This window comes from Trachypithecus francoisi, unplaced genomic scaffold, assembly GCF_009764315.1.
Source record: "Trachypithecus francoisi isolate TF-2019V2 unplaced genomic scaffold, Tfra_2.0 Lachesis_group19, whole genome shotgun sequence".
NCBI lineage: Eukaryota > Metazoa > Chordata > Mammalia > Primates > Cercopithecidae > Trachypithecus > Trachypithecus francoisi.
In genome coordinates, this window is record NW_022681464.1 from 39,986,220 (window position 1) to 40,009,246 (window position 23,027).

At 40.6% G+C, this 23,027-nt stretch overlaps 1 protein-coding gene across 1 annotated transcript in view; it reads right to left on the bottom strand.

The window, feature by feature from the left end:
* Positions 1 to 6,820: 6,820 nt before the first annotated feature.
* Positions 6,821 to 23,027, bottom strand: part of AKAIN1 (A-kinase anchor inhibitor 1) — a 56,449-nt gene continuing 40,242 nt past the window's right edge. Inside the window, exon 2 of the mRNA XM_033178243.1 lies at positions 6,821 to 8,898. Coding sequence (XP_033034134.1) covers positions 8,705 to 8,898 — 194 coding nt within the window. The 3' untranslated portion in view covers positions 6,821 to 8,704. The remainder of the gene's footprint in view (positions 8,899 to 23,027) is intronic.

Consider the following 23,027-nt stretch of genomic DNA (forward strand, 5'->3'; position numbering starts at 1 on the left):
GGAAAGGAACAACAGGTACCAGCCATGGAAAAAACATGCCAAAATGTAAAGACCATCAATGCTAGGAAGAAACTGCATGAACTAACAAGCAAAATAACCAACTAATATCACAATGACAGGATCAAGTTCACACATAACAATATTAACCTTAAATGTAAATGGACTAAATGGTTCAATTAAAAGACACAGACTGGCAAATTGGATAAAGAGTCAAGACCCATCAGTTTGCCGTATTCAGGAGACCTATCTCACATGCAGAGACACACATAGGCTCAAAATAAAGGGATGGAGGAAGATCTACCAAGCAAATGGAAAGCAAAAAAAAAAGCAGGGATTACAATCCTAGTCTCTGATAAAACAGACTTTGAACCATCAAAGATCAAAAGAGACAAACAAGGCCAATGGTAAAGGGATCATTTCATCAGGAAGAGCAAACTATCATAAATATATATGCACCCAATACAGGAGCACCCAGATTCATAAAGTAAGTCCTTAGAGACTTACAAAGAGACTTAGACTCCCATACAATAATAACGGGAGACTTTAACATCCCACTGTCAACATTAGACAGATCAACGAGACAGAAAGTTAACAAGGATATCCAGGAATTGAACTCAACTCTGCACCAAGCAGATCTAATAGACATCTACAGAACTCTCCACCCCAAGTCAACAGAATATACATTCTTCTCAGCACCACATCGCACTTATTCCAAAATTGACCACATAGTTGGAAGTAAAGCACTCCTCAGCAAATGTAAAAGAACAGAATTTATAACAAACTGTCTCTCAGACCACAGGGCAATCAAACTAGAACTCAGGACTATGAAACAATCAAAACCGGTCAACTACATGGAAACTGAACAACCTGCTTCTGAATGACTACTGGGTACATAACGAAATGAAGGCAGAAATAAAGATGTTCTTTGAAACCAATCAGAACAAAGATACAACATACCAGAATCTCTGGAACACATTTAAAGCAGTGTGTAGAGGGAAATTTATAGCACCTAATGTCCACAAGACAAAGCAGAAAAGATCTAAAATTGACACTCTAGCATCACAATTAAAAGAACTAGAAAATCAAGAGCAAGCATATTCAAAAGCTAGCAGAAGGCAAGAAATAGCTAAGATCAGAGCAGGACTGAAGGAGATAGAGACACAAAAAAACCCTCCAAAATATCAATGAATCCAGGAGTTGGTTTTTTGAAAAGATCAACAAAATTGATAGACTGCTAGCAAGACTAATGAAGAAAAGAGAGAAGAATCAAAGAGACGCAATAAAAAATGATAAAGGGAATATCACCACCGACCCCACAGAAATACCCTCTTTTATTTCACTGAGCAGTGGTTTGTTGTTCTCCTTGAAGAGGTCCTTCACATCCCTTGTAAGTTGGATTCCTACGTATTTTATTCTCTTTGAAGCAATTGTGAATGGAAGTTCATTCATGATTTGGCTCTCTGTTTGTCAAATAATGTATATGAATGCTTGTGATTTTTTACATTAATTTTGTATCCTGAGACTTTGCTGAACTTGCTTATCAGCTTCAGGAGATTTTGGGCTGAGACGATGGGGTTTTCTAAATATACAATCATGTCATCTGCAAACAGGGACAATTTGACTTCTTCTTTTCCTAACTGAATACCCTTGATTTCTTTCTCTTGCCTGATTGCCCTAGCCAGAATTTCCAACACTACATTGAATAGGAGTGGTGAGAGAGGGCATCCCTGTCTTGTGTCAGTTTTCAAAGGGAATGCTTCCAGTTTTTGCCCATTCAGTATGATATTGGCTGTGGGTTTGTCATAAATAGCTCTTATTAAACTTTGAATTTTACAAAACTAGAAACAAATTCTAGATCTACATATATTTATTTCTGCTGATTTCAAAGGTGAATCCTTAATTGTAAAGCATAAGCAAAGCAGTAAATTTAAAGGGATGACTCTTTGCCAAAACTTGCCAAAAATATCTAGTTTCAGGAGGGAAGGTACTGATAAAATTACTGGACTTGATATTTGTCTCCTATGTTTGAAATCTCAGTTCTTTAGGTTTATAAGTTGTGCGGCCTGGCTATAGTCTCTGTACCACTTTTCCTTAGTACAGCAGCCTCTAGTACCTGTTCATGTGATATTTCTGTGGATTCAATGGTTATAAATTAGCCAGTTTAGAAAACAGAACTGAGATTAAATCGCAAGCCAGCTAAGATAGCCATAATAAAATTAAAATACACAACACATCTGATTTCTTAACCAACTCACAGTCAATTACTTTGGCATTTGTTTTGAAAGACTTACCTGGTTGAGGCAGATTGTCTCTTCAGAAAGCCTGGTCCAATTTTTCTGCAACAAGATACAAATAATTAGTAACCTCAGTTTTCTTTGATAGGAAGCACTGTAACACCATTGTCTTAACTTTGGTCCCTTTAGAAATAGATCCTGAGACAAGAATTTGCGTGAAAGTAGCTCATAGGAAGCACCAATAGGAAAGTGGAGAAATGAGAGAGAAGGGGCTGCACACCGGGGACTTCATCAGGTTTCAACCAATGGGAGACCATGGGACACACCTCAGCGTTGGCCCACCTGGGCGGTGAGAAGGCCGAAGTATTTACATGCCATCTCCTATCCATTATTGTTGGAAGGCTGTCCTGGACCCTTAGCTACCTGGTACTTCTGGCCAGCCCCTTGTGTAGGCTGAGCACATAGGTATACCTAGAAAAGGCCCACAGGCAAAAAGTGACAGCTATTTGTAGCCAGAAGCCATCTGTGAATAGGGAAATGACGCATGCTGAGGGCATACAGATGGGCGGCAACAACATTGGCTGCACATATAACTCAACTAGTGGAGCATTCATGCAAGAGCATCAATTCTTAGGCACAAGTGTCAGGCATGTGGTGAAAGCACTGGTTAATGGATTAAGTAGAAATCACCTAAGAAAAGAATAGTAACTTGCTTCAAAAATGGAAAAACACCATAGGAATAAAGCTATTCTTTTGTCCTCTTATTCCTTAGACTATGTACAACCTGTGACCTAAGTTGAATGATCAAAGGAATTACTTTTCTAAGTAAGAAGGTCACTCTAGGTCTTCACATGCAGCAGGAGTCCTCCTGGTCAGCTTCAGTGGAAGAATAAAAGCTAACAGTGGGGCACATATGGTGTCAAGGGATTATTCCAGGGGAAAAGGACACAGTAAAAATATACGGATAAAAGGCCAGCCGTGGTGGCTCATGCCTGTAATCCCAGCACTTCGGGAGGCCAAGGTGGGGGTATCGCTTGAGGTCAGGAGGTCGGGACCAGCCTGGCCAACTTGGTAAACCCTGTCTCTACAAATACACAAAAGTCAGCCGGGTATGGTGGTGGGTGCCTGTAATCCCAGCTATTTAGGAGGCTGAGGCAGGAGCATTGCTTGAACCTGGGACGGGGAGGTTGCAGTGAGCCAAGATCAAGCCACTGCACTCCAGCCTGGGCAACGCTGTCTCAAAAAAATAAAAATAAAAAAAGGATACCAGTAGAATACCTAATTTCTTTTTAATTTAATGAAAGAAAAAAATACTAAGTGGAAACTTAAGAAAATGCTAAACTTTAAATAACTCTGTGTCATACTAGTTTCTAAAATATTCCTCAAAGGTTAAAAAGAGGAATTATAAAATCTAATAAGGGATTGGCATCCTTGGAGTTCATTAACTAAAGCATTCAACTTGATATCATATAAATTATCTTTCCTCTCTGACAGATAAAGTCATTAGGTTGATGTCATTTTCCCTGCCTACCTCCTGATTTTTTTGGTCATATTTCATGCTATCAAGATATAACAATTTACACACTTCTTTTCAGCCACCATTTTCACAATTATGTATTTTTCACTTTATATTTAGGTGAAGATACTGCTCTTCACTAGTCCTTTTGTTGCAGCCTCTCCATTCCTAAAGTCTTTATTTTTATTCATTTTTTAGTTGGCTGAAATTCACAGTCAAGCAGATTTTTCACAAAGAAATCTTGAGTACTAGTAATGCTTAAGTTTTGTTTTGTTTTAATTTTTGCCTTTATTCTTAATTGACATCTTGGTTGGGAATAATATCCTTCCCTCATACTTTCCTTTCTTCAGTGCTCCTTTATAGCAATTTCTCCCTTGTATTAGAGTATTCAATGTTGCTATGAAGTAATCTGATGCCAGCATGAAAATTTACCATCGTAAATGACTTGCTCACAGCCCAGAACTTAAAAACTTTTCTTTTATTCTGGTAGTATTGTTGTTGAGCATTTTATATCTATTTTCCTAGAATATGCTGTGGGGATTTATCTTCTTTCCTCCCTTCCTTCCTTCCATTTTCTTCCTTTTTCTTAATTTCGGTAAGGGAAAGTTTTCCACTTTTTTGTTTTTGAGATGGAGTTTTGCTCTTGTTGCCCAGACTGGAGGGCCATGGTGTGATCTCAGCTCACTGCAACCTCCACCTCACAGGTTCAAGGGATTCTCCTGCCTCAGCCTCCTGAGTAGCTGAGGTTACAGGCATGTGCCACCATGCCCCGCTGATTTTGTATTTTTAGTAGAGACGGGGTTTCTCCATGTTGGTCAGGCTGGTCTTGAATTCCCAGCCTCAGGTCATCCACCCGCCTCCACCTCCCAAAGTGCTGGCATTACAGGCATGAGCCACCGCACCTAGCCAAAGTTACCACTTTCATCTGAGAGGAGTCCTGTCTCCTATCTCACCTATTTCTTCCCAACAGCCATTTCCACTACACTGTAACCAGAAGACAAGGGACAAAGTCACTCACTTTGTTTTTCTCACACCTGGATAAGGATTTTGTGCACTTACTAATACGGTTTCTGAGTAATGGAGGAAAGATTAGTAGTCTTCTCATACCATACTGTGGTCTTCTATTTTGTTCCCTCTGAAGTCTCTTGTTTCTTTCCTTAGCTACCACGTTTTAATTGAATGGCATTGAGTTTTTCTATTGAATATTTTCACTGACACTTTACTATTTTTGTTAAATTTCTTATGCAGAAATGTTTTATCTAAAGCAGTTGCATTCTTACATATTAACATTGATATATCTAGAATTCATATTCTTAAAATCCCTAGAATTTATACTCTTAAATTTTGTTTTCTGATGCTCACAGAGTTTGAGATTACTCATTTCATGTATTTTTGTGCGCAGTAGTGCTCACTTTCTCCATCTAGGTTACATTTATCTTCCCCGAGCCTCAGTGTGGCTTTATCTGCTAAAGGAGAATAAGACCTGTATTAGTCCATTCTTGCACTGCTGTAAAAAACTGTCAGAGCCTGGGTAATTTATAAAGGAAAGAGGCTTAATTGACTCACAGTTCCACATTGCTGGGGAGGGCTCAGGAAACTCACAATCACGACCGAAGGCAAAGGAGAAGCAGTCACCTTTGCCACAGAGCAGCAAGACGGAGTGAGTGCAACCAGGGGAAATGCCAGACGCTTATAAAACCATCAGATCTCACGAGACTCATTCACTTTGATGAGAACGGCATGGAGAAACCGCCCCCACGATACGATTACCTCCACCTTGTCCCACCCTTGACACGTGGGGATAGTGGGGATTACAATTCAAGGTGAAATTTTGGGTGGAGACACAGCCAAACCAAATTAAGATTTTTCTCAGGTTACACCTTATTTTGAGGTTGTGGCAATGAAATAAATGAGGTAATGTGTACTAATATCTTTCAAAACCTTTCACACACTCAAGAAAGATATTATTACTGTAATTTCCACTTTCCTGTCTCTACATCTGTTTTGGTATTATAGGGGCTAAACTAGTTTCAGATTTTTTATATATATATATTTTTTTACTGTATTTTACTAGAGTAAGGTATTACAGTGGATAAATTAAAGGTTCTTCTCTTTTGTATTGTTTTATCATAGAAATCTCAAAACAGCCTTGAAAACAGCCAGTTACTCATCTCTGAATGGCATAAATTCAATGATTATTTTTAAATGACAGATTCATTTCTTCGTAACCTGAAATTCCACCATAAAGGAAACCTAAACAGCTAAAAAATAAATCAGAAGTGAAGGGAACCTGTTAGTCATTTTGCATCAATTTACAATACTGTTTGCACTGAACAGATGATTACAGCAGAGCAAAGTAAGATGAAAGGATTTCTTTCTTTAGTTCCACCCTAGGGGCAGGCAACGGAAAAGACGAACAGCTGAACACACAGAGATGGGAAGCCTGTGTATGTAGTAAATCAGAAAGATAAAGGACACTAAGTAAATGTTCCTACTCATTTCTGAAACTAAAAGCCGTGATCTGGTTTACGATAATAATCAAGTGGAAATCCACCTTAATCCTATGTCAAATGAAGTTCTATAGGCCCCTTGTCAAATCTAGTAACTTTTTCTTCAGACTGAAAGGTCTGTAAGAGTTTATAGGTCTTTCACTCATTTATTTTTATGACTGAGCTTTCTTAGAATTTTGCCAGTATGGCACCTACCTATTGAGCACAGGGGTTGCCGAACTTCCTTTTGTCCTCCCTACAACTTAGTCATATCTCTGTTCCTTGCTGTTGATTTTCCATCTCCAAGATTATGGCAGACACCCTACCTTCCAGACCCACTTACCTTGAATTCTTGAGATCAAAAGCCCACTTCTTAGCATACATCCTTTTCTCTTCAAGCCTCAGGACCCAGCACCCCATGGCTGTCCTCACACAGTCATAGTGAAGGGCCCATTAAAGAAGCACCTCCCCTGGTCGTGATATCTAGGGGTTTGAAAATAGCCTTGGAAGCCTCGTGGTGCCAAATAATGGTAAGATCCACGTACAAAATGAGCCAAACAGCAGAGTCTAGAAAACTTTGCTTAAAATATTTCAAAGCTGTGTATGTTTTATTTATAAATAACATTTAATACAGAGGTCAATAAGATGTTCCAAAAATTCCCAATTTTTTAGTACACACATATCAGAGAGGAAAAATAGTATGTTTATATGTTTCTGTCACTTGAAAGCAAAAACAAAGGCTGGTCATATCCAAATATCTGAGTAGACACAGTACCGATCACTTACAAACTACAAGCATTAGATTTATTTATTTATTTTATTTGTGGCACTCCTGAATAATTTCCCTGGATACCTTCATTCCCATTATGTATGCTATGCAATTATATCACATCAGTTATATGAATTTTGGTCAACTGAAACTCACTCTTCACTTAGCATGAATTCTGCTAAAAGAAACACCTGTGAGTAAACAAGCTTTAAATTGTAAGCCCTTCTGCTTCCTTCTCCAGCCATGTTTCCCGTGAATTTATTCCACCTGTGCACTGTGGGCACTAGCATAACAAAACTGACATTTTTTCATTCATTATTTTTTATCCAAAGATTTATTCTAGAAACCGTAGCATATTGGAATTTCAGAAGTATATCTTAATATCAGTCACACTTTATACCATAATACTTTGCTTTAAAAAAAATCAAACGTAGATATTGATACTCTGAAACCAGAAGGTTTTTAACCAAGGTCAAATTATTCCTCTGTCCCCAATAGCACCAATTCAATAACTTTTGTGAAGCCCAGGAAATGGGACTCTAGATACTCCAGAAATACGTGGATTATTCTCACAGAAGTGGAGCAGGGATCAAGCCTGTTGCTGCACAGACACTTTTGTTACACATGTACACACATATCTCTGTCACTGCATTCAAAACACTGTCACTTTACTGTCCCTATCGTATTCTCATGTATTCCTGAACTGTGTGATTTTCATAATCTCAAAAAAATAATTTTAACGTGTGGTTGGGAAAAGGTAGTAAGGTCCTAACGCAAATGCATAGCCTGGTGGCAAAACAGCATTTGTAAGGACCCCAGAATCCCTTTCAAGGATGTTACACCCCATAGTCAGCCCCACGTGTAAGTCTCTTAATGACAGGCAGCTGTTGAAGAAATCGACAATTCTAGCCATTCTCCATGAGGCTGCTAAGGAATTGAGTCATTGGCAACTCACATGTGTAGACTCACTTGTCTTATTTTATTTAATCGTGAGATGAGACAAGAAATCCATAATATTCCCAAAATATTTCTATGCAGAGCATAAACACCAATTATGAAATATTCAGAGAATTGGGACTAAAAGACTGAGTTCTTGAGAAGCTTAAACTCCTCCCTTTCTTAAAATAACATAAATATTAATAAATGCCTTGGTATGATCCTGAGGGACTCAGCCTTAGACTTTCCCTTTGCATAATTTGATCTTAGACCTGAACCCACCTTATAAAAGCCTCAATTTCACATTTGAAGGTAACTAAAACTCCATTCCCTCACCTTTCTAGCATGTCTTTTTAATATATGATAAAGAACTCAGGACTGTACTCAGTATTTCAGCAAAAAGACTGCTTGTTAAATTCACAGAAGGAATGCATAAAAGGCAGAAGTAAATAAACGAGACATAGACTTCTTCTTTTCAAATCAAAGAACTTTCAAAGTAAATTGGCCTGCAAAATGACTTTGCAATTATAGTGTCATATTTGGCCCCACTGTGTCTCAGAGGCACTGCATAAATATGAACAGAATGGTCTAATGCACTTTTTCACAACAGTGTTTCTCAGCCAGGGGCTAGTGCGAATTCATTCTACAGCTAGGTGCTGGGGACACTTCGGTTTGCTTTATTGGCAACATTTTGGTGACGCGTCCTATACTAAGAGGAAGGCTAGAAACCAAGCACATGTCAAGAGCAAAATCCACCATGTTACTTCTTTTCGTGCTTCTTGGTTAACTCCCCAACGCCCAGTTGGATGTGGCCCTGGTTGTCACTGATTCTCTCTTCCCTGCGCTGACTCTCCTGGGAGACTTGCTGCACAGCTTGCAGGATTGCATTCTGCACAATCTGTTTGCTGGCATTCTGCAGCTTCACCTCTTCAGGCTCATTTCCAGGTTTCTCACCTAGCCAAAAACATGAAAAGGAGGGAAGAAGGAGAGAAATTAATTTCAGGAATGTGAGAGGAAAGGGTAGGGGAGAAAGAGAGGAGGGAAGAGTGAGACTATAAGAACACACTGGAGTGGACCAGTTAACTATGAGAAGCCCACCAGAGCACATACAATTGGGGGATTGGTCTCAGGACACGCTGTGGATACCAAAGTCCTTGATATAAAATGACCTAGTGTTTGCATATAATCTACACACATCCTCCCATACACTTTAAGTCATCTGTAGTTACTTATAATACCTAATATAATATAAATGTAATGTAAATAGTTGTTATACTATATTTTAAAAATTGTATTAGTTTTCACTGCTGTACTGTTATTTCTTTTACTGGGTTTTTTTTTCCAATATTTTTCTTCCATGGTTGTTTGAATCCTAGGATCCTCAGCTGCTAGAGAGACAGTTTTGGCCAATGAGGGCCTCTGGGAAAGTTTCTAGAAAAGAACAGACCCTTGCCCTTTTGCACCTTCCCCACTTCCTTCGGGAAATGCAGACAGAAGCCTTCAGGTGTTGCATTAATCTTCCAGTAAGCATGAAGATGAAAGTCAACATTCTGGGCATGGCTGGGGAGAAAGAAGCAGCCTAATTTTGAAGGCAGCACTGAGCATCTGTACCAGCCCTGGGCCATGTCCTTCTGGGCATTCATGTATGTGATGAAAATAATTCCTTTCTGTTTAATCGAATATTATTCAGGTTTCATGTTACTTGCACCCAAACACACGCATAGCGTATATAACCTCACTGGGGCTGGAGAATAGATGATGACTGAATCCATATCAAGGTCAACTTTGCTCCTATAATAGGATCACAACCAGTGAAACTATCAGAAGCTGCCCGCTGTGATGTAGAGCAGGCATTGGCAAACTTTTTCATCAGAACCTGCCCCCTGCTCCCGCCCCCTGGGATCTGGAGCAGGGATGGGCAAACTTTTCCTTTAAAGAACCAGTTAGGTGATAGTTTAAGTTCATAGGTCATACAATTTCTGGAACAACTACTCAACTCTGCTGTTGTAGCATGAAATCAGCTATCGATGAGTGCACAGGGCTTTCATTCAATAAAACTTCATTTACAAAAAAACAGGCCACAGGCCAGATTTGGCCTGTGGACCAGTTTGTCAACCCCTAATCTGGAATGGTGGGAACTTCCTAATTAGAAGGCTAGGCAGTCTACCCAGCACTGATTCTCTACTTTCTTTCTTAGATAAAAACACAATTTTAATTTTATTCAAGTAGTTATGTAACTAGGTATAGCTAAATTCTTGGTGGAAGTGGAAGTTCATTTAATAAAAATCCTGGAAAAGGGATGTAGAAGAGTAAAGTCAGATAAAGGCCTTTTATCCTCTACCCATCCTATTGCCTGCAACTCTAGCCTGATAGTTATTACAAGGGGCAGAGCCATTAGAACCATTAGAATAGAAACTGTTTTCAGGGATTTCAGAAGAAAAAGAAGGATCTTGGGATATAATGACCAAGAAGCCACCGTATCAGTTCTCAGATCCCCACCTCCAGGCCTCTATTTAGGTTAGAAAAAAATAATATACCTTGTTTAAGGCAACTGCTATTCTGTGTTTGTTTCTATTGCGCAGCAGACGTAATACTGATTCATACATGGTAGACTGATCATAAATCTACCATTTGGTTGAAGTGCAATCTGGAAAACTCTAAATCCCACCTATTTGTATTTATAGTGGTAAACAGAATGGACATAATTTCTTTTTTAAAATCATCTTTTTGGATATTTCCTCTACACAAATATGCTCACTACCAAGAAGATGTATTTAAAATTGGAGGGATGACGTTCACTGGGGTTGATTAATTAACAACAGAATTTATACACCTATGAGGAAACATCACAAAAGATAATATTGAGTAATTCTGGAAGACCAGACAGTTCTTATTCATTAAGTCATATAATCATCATTTATGGGGCATTTTTATCCATCCATTGAGGGATTTACAATGTAGTGAACAAAGCGAGATAAATCTATTCAGAGCAAAGAACAATATTTTTAAAAACAGGATAAAACCATCAATGTATACCAAACTGAGCAGAGGAGCCTGGACACATGAATTGCAATAGACTGAAGCTGTGAAGTGGCCAAGAAGAATAGAAATTTTTCTGTATGAAGAGTCATGAGGGTATAGCTATCAAGAATACGTGTTTTGAATCACTTCAGAGATTTCAGGTCCTTTTTGCCACTTGCATTCATGCAGTCTTGGCCAAGACACTTCACCTCTGTAAGCCTGTTTGCACATCTGTAAAATGGGCAAGTGGCATTAATTTAGGGTGGTTGTTGGAGAGTTAACCAACACAAAGCGTATTCAGCACTCAGTGTGGTCCCTAACACATAGTAAGCACTTGTAAGTGTCCACCATTGTGTTAATCAGGGAATAGACTAGGCTGTTGTAACCGAGAAACTCAAAAAGAGGACAACTCACACAAGAGCTATTCATTGCTCTCTCGTGTAACACCTCAGAAGTACTCCAGTGTGTAAGTGGCTCTGCTGCATGGGTTATCTGAGGACTCTAACTTCCTTACATCTTACTGCTTTAACCTTTCTAACAATATTGCCCTCATTTACCTGAGTGAAGCTGGTTAACCAATATCCCATGTGGGACCAAAAGAAAGCAAAAACGAAAATGGAGGGCTAGCAATTTGCTTTTAAAGAATTGTCATAAAGGTTGCAAACATCACCCTACTGACATTCTATCCAGGGACACTTAATTACATGGCCACACCTAGCTATGTGGGAGGCTAGGGAATATATTCATAGGCCAGGCAGTCATATCTCTTTCTGACATTCAAGGAGGGGCCAGGCGCAGTGACTCACAGCTGTAATCCCAGCACTTTGGGAGGCCGACGTGGGTGAATCATTTGAGCTCAGAAGTTTGAGACCAGCCTGGCCAACATGACAAAACCCTGTCTCTACTAAAATACAAAAAAATTAGTCTGGCATGGTGGTGAGCACCTGTAGTCCCAGTTGCTTGAACCTGGGAGGCAGAGGTTGCAGTGAGCTGAGATCATGACACTGCACTCCAGCCTGGTGACACAGTAAGATTCTCTCTCCAAAAAAAAAAAAGTAAAATAAAATACAAATAAAACTCAAGAAGGTTCTAACGCTAAAACAAAGAAGCCATTAAGGATTTAAAAAAATTAATTCCAAGCAAAGCCAAGGCTACATTGAAAAGAGAGAACACAGTATATACTGGCAGCAGGACAAATGTGAAACCCAGGTTGCTCTGTCTACTACCACTATACAGTGCACAAGTGTGAGGACAAACAAAAACAATTTCAAAAGATTTAGACTTGCTCCTAGAAAGAGTATCTTAGTCAAACTAGATGTGTGTTAACTCTCACTGCCCTCATTACCACTTCATTTCGGGTCATACATATCTACCTGCAGGGGAGGTTGTGGGACAAAGAGAGTGGCGAAGGCTGGAGCAGAGAAAGAGAAGGATTAAGGTGGGGAGAAGAGCCACCCAGAGCACTTAACAGACAATACATGCAAAATAAAAAGGTGCAGAAAGCACACATACTACTTGTGGGTTAGACTCTTTGGTATGCAAGGAATAATATTCTCTTCCATTGCCTTAAGCTATGGTAGAGGGGAGCGGACCATGAAAATAGAGATACAAATGTCACAGCCAAGTGTCCAGGAACTGTTCAGCTGAGCTTCACATTACAACTCGGAAACTGGAAAAATCCAGTATAGCTCCAGTTACTGCACCACATAGGTTATCCTCTGCCATGAGTGAGCCTAACCTCTCCATCTGCTGCGACCAGCCAAGCACCTCTCTGCTTCTTCTGGAGTCTCTCTGACTTTATGCATTCTCTCACTCTTATTTCTGCATTTTCACGACGTGCAGTGCTTCATGACTGTACATATCTCCTTCCCTCTGAGGGCATTCCAGCTAAAGTCCTGGCTAATGTTCTTGCAACTGACTGACCTTTGCCATATCTTCAGTTGAAATTCCTGTGAGAGAGAGAGCCTAACAGACTCTCCATATCACCATTATCCTTATAAAGCAGCACTTTTATATCAGGCAGTGTTTTTTGTTTTGTTTTGTTTTCTTTTCTGATGGGGTCTCACTATGTTGACCAGCCTGGTCTCAAACTTCTGGGCTCAAGCAATCCTTCAGCCTCAGACTCCCAGACCTGGGACTACAGGCACACTCCACCATACCAGGCTCCAGGCCACTTCTTAAGCCAGCCATAGGTTGAATAACAAGGTTTATTCTGGCCCAATCTGCTGTGCCCAAAAATTCGGATCAAGAGGTGGGAACAGAGCTACTTAGAAGGAAGGAACCACTTAACCCCATTGCCTTGGCAAAGCATCCTGGAGAGCAGGTGTTCACAGGTTATAGTCTTTGTGCAGCATCACACTCATACGTCCTGGCATTCCTATGGCATTCACTTGTAAGGGCAAGGTATTTGGGAAACTCCTGATGGAGACTCTTATAATAATACAAGTACCATGTGAGGAAATACATTACAATCAACAGAAGGCAGGGCCAGCCACCCAAATCCTTCGAGTCTCACCAATGACTTATATGCACTGAATTCACTTCAGTGTAATGAATCACTTAGCGTCGTAGGCAGACTGTTGCCTAGTTTTAAATGATGCAAACATCCTCTAGCCTAATTAGCATTTACAACAACATTTTTGTGTTTCACAAAATAATTGAGGAATTGATTTAATTGGCTATAAACTCTTAAATGCCCAATATAAATAAACCAAGATCAAGAATGTGGTGTAACTGAATTTGTCTTCAGTGTCTTTCCTCCTCTTACTGTTACTCGCCTGTCCCCAACCCCAGGCATCCACATGGTCCTGCTTATCTGTGAGCATCGAGTGCTCCCCCATGGGGGGGTTCAGCCTTCCACAGACCACTGTGAGCTCTACAGCTCCCCACCACGCCCCTCAGAACTTTCTGCCCCATATCCTATTCATGCCTCCCCAGTGGAAGGTGTCTAAGGAACTCAGTTGCAATATGGTTAATAATTGATCTTAATTTCTCATGTATAGCCATTAAAATTGTGCTTCTAACAACCATTGGATGACCCTCCTGATAAAACCTTACATCAATTTTCCCCCTGGAAGCTAAGTGTCATTTACTTCTATTACATTAGCCCTGTTATATTCCAGTGAGGCGGGCTTTGGAAAAGGTCAGTGTTCCATTTTGAGACAGAATCTGGTTAGTGATTTTTTTCTAGATTGCACAGATAGGGCACCAGAGGTTGTATCACAAATGGCATCTCTATCTCTCATCTCTCCCCACTGACTCACTAAATATGCAAATTACAGAAGTCCCTACCAGAGCAAGACAGGACTCCAGCACCACTCCCTGCACACACTCTAATACACAGGGCTGCTGCTGGTAACCAGGGAGCAGATATTTTATCTCCCCTTCTGATTGCTTGAGATTGCAAAGACAGTGTGGTCATTTATCAATGACAAGCATATGGAACACAGAGAACAAGAGCTAATTCTGGGCCCTTTAATAATAGAATGATAGCTTTTTTTCTTCCATCTCTGGAACTACAGGAATTTTCCATGAAGGACCAGATGTTAAATCTCACTCATCTACACTAACTGCAAATAAAGCAAACCCAGGAGCCCTGCTTTGCTACCAAACAAGCTAAAGTTACATGAGTTCCCAGCAATGAAAAGCCACAGCCCCTGAGTTTCCAACTTGCTGCTAGCCCAACTAAGCATGCTATTCCCCTATGCACCGTAACCAAATCAGAAGCATTTTAGGTAGATTTGAGATGCAGAAAGCAAGACAGCTATCAGCAGCCAGAGGACATTCCTAAGTCATATTTGAGTGATACTGCCTCTTACCACCACCACCCTTATGAAATCAGATACAGGGAATTAAGAATTACCCCTGACTCTACCCACAATGGCCAGTCACATTATTTCAGATTGTAGCCAGCTACTCTCATATAACTTATATATTTATGGAGTTATATACTCTTATATATACTCTTATATAACTCCATAAATAATATGGAGTTATATACTGTTATATAACTCCATAAATAATATGGAGTTATATACTGTTATATAACTCCATAAATAATATGGAGTTCTTTATTAAAATGTCCTAGACAACAAGATGACATGAATCAGAAAGATATTTATGGAGGACCTACCTGCATGGTACTATGGAGAATAACATAGGCCACTAGGCCAAAATGTTTCATTCATACATACATTCATTCATAAAAGAATGGCAAAGCCCTTACTACATGACAAACAGTAGACTAGGTATTGGAGACTAAAATATTGAGCAGAACAGTCATAGCCCCTGCCCTATGTGAGCTTACAATCTAGAAGAGTCAGATGTTCACCAGCTAATCAAATGGGTTTATAATTGGGAGCTATGACGTGTGCTATGAAGGGAGCATGGGGAGCATACTGAAACCATCCCCACAAGGTTGATAGGAATTGAATGCCACACTCCGGACAGAAGAAATATAGTTATAATTAAGCATCAGTCAGGCTGCGCTCTGGCCCGCTTACTTGTTGCTGAAAGTCACTCAACACTAGATACTGCCAGTGCATCTCATTGTTCCTATAGACAGGAGAGCTGACATTACAATCATGAGGTTTTTGTTTAAGGATCACTTAAGAAGTTTTTCAGAACCCAAATTCTAATAAAACAGCGGATGCCAAACCCCACAGAAGAACAGGATCAGTATGAGAATGCAACATCTTCATCCTCCTGTCCCAGGACTTCACCCTGCACTCTTCGACCAATCAACTATCTCCACACACTTCAGCCCACTCCAAACCCTTAAGATCCGTAGCCCCAATCTCCTTGGGTAGATGGATTTGAGGTTTCCTCCCATCTCCTCATCAGCTACTGTATGATTAAACCTGTTTCTCTGTTGCAACCCAGTGTCTCCACGTATTGACTTGCTGTGTGCATCAGACAATGAACCTGTTATGATTGCAATACCACAAAGGGAACTAATCTAGTTTAGGGGTCAGGGAAAGATGTCCAGAGGGGGGACTTAAGGATTAATGAACATTAACTGATAAAAGGAAGGTGCTGGGAGCAGGAAGGGAAGAACACTCCAGGCAAAAAGATCCACCCCTGAGTGGCAAGTCCCTGATGTTTATAACAAGAGCAAGGCTGGAGAGGAACTGAAGGCAGCCCGAGCGGCTGCTGCCCACCAGGGAGGGAGGCAGACGATGATGTTGAAGAAAGGAGGCCAGCCTGGGCCTGGGGTCCTGGGGAGGTATCAGGCCCTTTTGTTGAGAGTAAAGCAGCCATGTATCCTCATATCTGTGCCACCCAGCATAGCTTCAGAAGTCTGAGGAGAGTTACATAATTAAGGCAAAAATATGCAAGATTTGGAGAAGGCCTTGAAACACAGATGGACTTTGGAAAGGCCAAGGGGAAAAGGAAGCAAATTCTTTCCCTAGCCTTAAAGGGCAGGGCAGACAAGTGGCTGGCTGACAGGGTCATGGAAAGCTTTTACATGCAGAGCTGCTGAATTATTTTAGAACATAATTTAAATGATACAATATTACTGGATTGTAATTCATCAGGAAAGCCATAAAAATGGTGCCAATAAAACTTGAAAAGGAAAAGACAATTTTACTCTAGGAATCAAGATGCTCATTGAGTTATTTTGGCCAAGAAAAAGCAAAGTCAATTTTGAAGGAAAGAAAAATAACAAAACAAGGAATAAGAAGGACCTAATTTACCAGCTATTAATACCAGTTACAAAGCTATGCCAATTAAGAAAGTGTAATAATAGTACAGGGATACAAAAAACGACCAGTACATTAAAGAGTCCAGAAACAACCGCACAGGTACATGGAACATCTGATTTATGGAAAACACGACACTGCTGTGTGGTAGGAAAAGGACAGTATTTTCAGTCTTTAGGGCTGGGCCAAGTAGTTATTCATACAGAAAAATAATGAAAGTGACTACTTCATACTATACACAAAAAGTTTCCAAATGGATTTCATATCTAGATCTGAAAAGTAAAATAATTTGGAGCACAAAGGATTTTTAGGACAGTGAAACAACTCTGTATGATAGACACTGTAACAACGGACAGGTCATCGCACAGTTGTCCAAACCCATAGAATGTACGACACCAAGAGTAAACCCTAACATGAACTGTGGAGTTTGGGTAATTATGATATGTCAGTGTAGGTTTAACTGTAACAAATGAACCACTCTGTGGGGGATGCAGAAAGGGGGAGGCTGTGCGTGTGTGGGGGAAGGGGGCGTAAAAGAAATCTCTGTACCTTTGGCTTAGTTTTGCTATGAACTTAAAACTGCTTCACACCTGCAAGCCTAGCACTTTGGGAAGCTGGGACGGGAAGATCGCTTGAGTCTGGGAGTTTGAGACCAGCCTAAGTAACATGGTGAGACCCCCAGCTCTATGAAAAATTAAAAAAATAAATTTATAAAAAGTAAAGTAATCAAGCTTTTAGAAGAATATCTTTGCGACCTGGGAGTGGACAAAGATTTTTTAAACAGGACACAAAAAGTAACAACCATAAAGAAAAACTTGGACAAATTGGGCTACGTTAAAATAAGTGGTTTTGACCAGGGAAATACACACTTGGAAAAAGACTCTCCACTGGAGGTAGAGGCACAGAGAACACTTATGAAAATACCGTCTTGGAAATCCTTTAAATATTTCCTTTGTCTGAGCACTTAGATAACAACCAAGATTGTGTTATGAGTTCAGAGAGACTTAAAAGGCTGTTCTGACCAGCACATAAACGTCTGCAAAATTCAGCAGAAATGTGAGTTTTCCTCCCTTCACCCCCAAGAGACTCAGAAGTCAAACTCCTCCCAAGGGTTTCTCCTTTCTTGGAGTCACTAGGAACTCTAGAAAATTTATGAAATGAGAAATAAGAATGAAATCCTAAGCCCTCCACCCAAATGAACAGACCTCTTCTTTTTTTATTATTATTATTATACTTTAAATTCTAGGGTACATGTGCACAACGTGCAGGTTTGTTATATATGTATACATGTGCCATGTTGGTGTGCTGCACCCATTAACCCGTCAGCACCCATCAACTCGTCATTTACATCAGGTATAACTCCCAATGCAATCCCTCTCCCCTCCCCCTCCCCATAATAGGCCCCGGTGTGTGATGTTCCCCTTCCCGAGTCCAAGTGATCTCATTGTTCAGTTCCCACCTATGAGTGAGAACATGCAGTGTTTGGTTTTCTGTTCTTGTGATAGTTTGCTGAGAATGATGGTTTCCAGCTGCATCCATGTCCCTACAAAGGACACAAACTCATCCTTTTTTATGGCTGCATAGTATTCCATGGTGTATATATGCCACATTTTCTTAATCCAGTCTGTCACTGATGGACATTTGGGTTGATTCCAAGTCTTTGCTATTGTGAATAGTGCTGCAATGAACATATGTGTGCATGTGTCTTTATAGCAGCATGATTTATAATCCTTTGGGTATATACCCAGTAATGGGATGATTGGGTCATATGGTACTTGTAGTTCTAGATCCTTGAGGAATCACCATACTGTTTTCCATAATGGTTGAACTAGTTTACAATCCCACCAACAGTGTAAAAGTGTTCCTATTTCTCCACACCCTCTCCAGCACCTGTTGTTTCCTGACTTTTTAATGATTGCCATTCTAACTAGTGTGAGATGGTATCTCATTGTGGTTTTGATTTGCATTTCTCTGATGGCCAGTGATGATGAGCATTTTTTCATGTGTCTGTTGGCTGCATAAATGTCTTCTTTTGAGAAATGTCTGTTCATATCCTTTGCCCACTTTTTGATGGGGTTGTTTGTTTTTTTTTCTTGTAAATTTGTTTGAGTTCTTTGTAGGTTCTGGATATTAGCCCTTTGTCAGATGAGTACATTGCAAAAATTTTCTCCCATTCTGTAGGTTGCCTGTTCACTCTGATGGTAGTTTCTTTTGCTGTGCAGAAGCTCTTTAGTTTAATTAGATTCCATTTGTCAATTTTAGCTTTTGTTGCTGTTGCTTTTGGTGCTTTAGACATGAAGTCTTTGTCCATGCCTATGTCCTGAATAGTATTACCTAGGTTTTCTTCTAGGGTTTTTATGGTATTAGGTCTAACATTTAAGTCTCTAATCCATCTTGAATTAATTTTTGCATAAGGAGTAAGGAAAGGATCCATTTTCAGCTTTCTACTTATGGCTAGCCAATTTTCCCAGCACCATTTATTAAATAGGGAATCCTTTCCCCATTTCTTGTTTTTGTCAGGTTTGTCAAAGATCAGATGGCTGTAGATGTGTGGTATTATTTCTGAGGACTCTGTTCTGTTCCATTGGTCTATATTTCTGTTTTGGTACCAGTACCATGCTATTTTGGTTATGTAACCTTGTAGTATAGTTTGAAGTCAGGTAGCGTGATGCCTCCAGCTTTGCTCTTCTGACTTAGGATTGTCTTGGCAATGCGGGCTCTTTTTTGGTTCCATATGAACTTTAAAGCAGTTTTTTCCAATTCTGTGTCTTCACAATCATTGGTAGCTTGATGGGGATGGCATTGAATCTATAAATTACCTTGGGCAGTATGGCCATTTTCACAATATTGATTCTTCCTATCCATGAGCATGGTATGTTCTTCCATTTGTTTGTGTCCTCTTTTATTTCACTGAGCAGTGGTTTGTAGTTCTCCTTGAAGAGGTCCTTTACATCCCTTGTAAGTTGGATTCCTAGGTATTTTATTCTCTTTGAAGCAATTGTAAATGGAAGTTCATTCATGATTTGGCTCTCTGTTTGTCTGTTACTGGTGTATAAGAATGCTTGTGATTTTTGCGCATTAATTTTGTATCCTGAGACTTGCTGAAGTTGCTTATCAGCTTCAGGAGATTTTGGGCTGAGACAATGGGGTTTTCTAAATATACAATCATGTCATCTGCAAACAGGGACAATTTGACTTCTTCTTTTCCTAATTGAATACCCTTTACTTCTTTCTCTTGCCTGATTGCCCTAGCCAGAACTTCCAACACTATGTTAAATGGGAGTGGTGAGAGAGGACATCCCTGTCTTGTGCCAGTTTTCAAAGGGAATGCTTCCAGTTTTTGCCCATTCAGTATGATATTGGCTGTGGGTTTGTCATAAATAGCTCTTATTATTTTGAGATAAGTTCCATCAATACCTAGTTTATTGAGATTTTTTAGCATGAAGGGCTGTTGAATTTTGTCAAAGGCCTTTTCTGCATCTATTGAGATAATCATGTGGTTTTTGTCTCTGGTTCTGTTTATATGCTGGATTATGTTTATTGATTTGCATATGTTGAACCAGCCTTGCATCCCAGGGATGAAGCCCACTTGATCATGGTGGATAAGCTTTTTGATGTGCTGCTGGATTTGGTTTGCCAGTATTTTATTGAGGATTTTTGTATTGATGTTCATCAGGGATATTGACAGACCCCTTCTTGGCCAAGGGGACCCCAGAGTAACCTGGGAAACAGTTCTGAGCCCTGACGGGATGGGGAGTTGGACACACCTTGTTCTCTCTCCTCCCTCGCCAACCCCTTTCGGCTTTCTTCCGTAAGGGTTAAACAGAAACTATCCTTATCAAGAGACACCATGCTGATGTCAGTCAATCACCTGATGCTGCCTCTCCCTTTTACTTTTCAATAAAACCACCAACCAGCATTCCTCCTGTCATCCAGGCTGGAGTTCAGTGGCACTAGCTCTGCTCACTGCAGCCTCAACCTCCTGGGCTCAAGCGATTCTCCTGCCTCAGCCTCCCAACTAGCTAGGACTACAGCCACCCGACACCACGCCCAGCTAATTTTTTGTATTTTTTGTAGAGATGGTGTCTTATCACACCACAGGGCTGGTTTCTGTTTAACCCTTAGGGAAGAAAGCCTAACGGGGTTGGTGAAGGAGGAGCTATAACAAGGTCTCTCCCACCTTCCATCCCATCATTGCTCAGGCTAGTCTCGAACTCCTGGGCTCAAGCAATCCGCCCACCTCAGCCTCCCAAAGTATTGAGATTACAGGAGCGAGTCACTGCAGGGGCCAGTAGCCTTCCTTTGGGATAAGAGACCATCAACCATGGAGTGGCTCCCATGAGTCTATGCAGGCTGTGCAGTGAAGGTTTTGCATCCTCTGCTTCATCTTTTGATGTTAGGGGGCTGAAAACTCCATCCTGGGCTCATGCTAACTCGGTAGTATTTTGAACTCGGGACCCAGGGGGAAGTATGAACCTCAATTGCGCATGAGTAGGTTTCTCTTTTCATAACTATTCATGACTCCTCCTGTAGCTTATTCAATATGGATATCTGGTCTGCTCAGCCAGAATTCTTGTTCCCTGTGGCCCTCCCCGGAAGTGTCTGTTTTTGGCCTGTGATCCGCGGCTGCACTGCCCAGCCGGTCAGAATGGCCGCCCTGCAGGCTGCAGCCCTCTATGAGAAACAAGCTTTCCTTTCCAAATGTATGAACCACGTCATTCTTCAGCTGACAAACAGAAAGTTCAGGAAAAGCAATCCAGAACCACCAAACCACCAAGCTGGCCCGAACTCAGGACTTCCAGATGTAGGAGCCTGCTATGTATAGGGGCAGCAAAAGTAGACACTGTGATCTCATGTGCTAAAGGAAGCCACAGCACCGAGGTCCTAATAGAACAGGAGGCAAATTTTGGAAGCCAGAGGCTCGCATACTTTCTTCCCCACTGCAGGACCTTCCATAGCCTCTGCCTTGTCCTAGTGGTGGCCTCCTGGGGGACCAGGACATTGGAGGTAAGAAGATAGGGAAGATCCTTGACTCATGAGACAAGGGCTGGTTTTATTTTATCAAACATACTTAGAGTAACTAGTACATCCACAGCACTTTCGGACAACCAAAACTCTTACTGGGCCATTTATAGATTCGTCCTCCGGAGAGTTCTGAAGCAGCTGGAAATGGAGTCCAGAGGTTTCTTGTCCCCATTCAGATAAGAATTACTGGACCATATTACCAGATCTCTTAAATATTTAAAAAAAGATTCTCAGTTCCCAGGCATGGTGAGGACATGCTCTCCCTTCCTGGGAAGGAAGGAGGGAGGGAAGCAATATGAGCACTATGAGTGATTTTAAAGGAATCTTCAAAAACAAAAAAACACCCCCACCCTACGCCAGTGTCCTCCCTGAAATAAACAACGCAATCGTCACAGTCACCATTTCTCTGCCAAAGAAAGAATCAAATTCCCAGATGTGACAAGTCATCAGAAAGTGCAAGTCTAGAATGTAACTAAATAATCCCTCAAAAGTAATGTTTAGTCCCTGGAGGAAGTGAGTATATAGCAGGAATCTCAGGGGGCTAACCAAAGGAAGATTATCCTCTGCCGTAAAGTAAAATCCTTTCTACTCTCCTTGAAAGAACAGCTCCCAACCTTTTGAAGATGATTTCCTTGTAATGTCAAAATATTTCCCATATCCCTTCATGACACAATGACAAGAAGAGGCTATGAATTCAGTAATACTTTTAGATGATTAATACTATTAATTACAACAGCCTCCATATTCAGTACATTTGAAAAATTGCAGGAGTTCTGTGAGACAGTGTATTCCGACTGCAGAAACTTTGAGAGGCAAATAAAGCATAGCTGTGCTTTAAAGCAGCTCCATGGCCTCAGTGGCTTTCTTGCTCTCACACCAGGCTGGAGGCATTAGAAGGAACAATAAAAAGCAGGCAGATGTTATAAACTAATTCCTAATGATGAATTTTCAAGGCTGTAATGGGGGTAGGGGACAGGGCATGGTGTGAAACTAGAAGCCTTCCTCCAGGTCTCCTCAATGTCTGACCTCTCCTAAATAGTCACTCATAAACATTAATTAAATGTCCAACATCACTAGGTTTCCATAAGGCAGGCTGAGTTTTCACCTTCAGGAACAATGTGATAACTAAGATTTTTTACAATTTTTAAGTATCATGAAATATTTTAAGATGTGAAATGATTTACCAAAATGAAGTATCAATTCTATTTTTTAAGTGGAAAACCGGAGGCTCAGGATATTCTTTGGAGTCACACACACAGGATTAGATCTGTGTGCTCCACACCCTGGGCCAGAGTCCCTTCCATGACACCTTCCTGCTGCAGCTTCCGTCTTCAG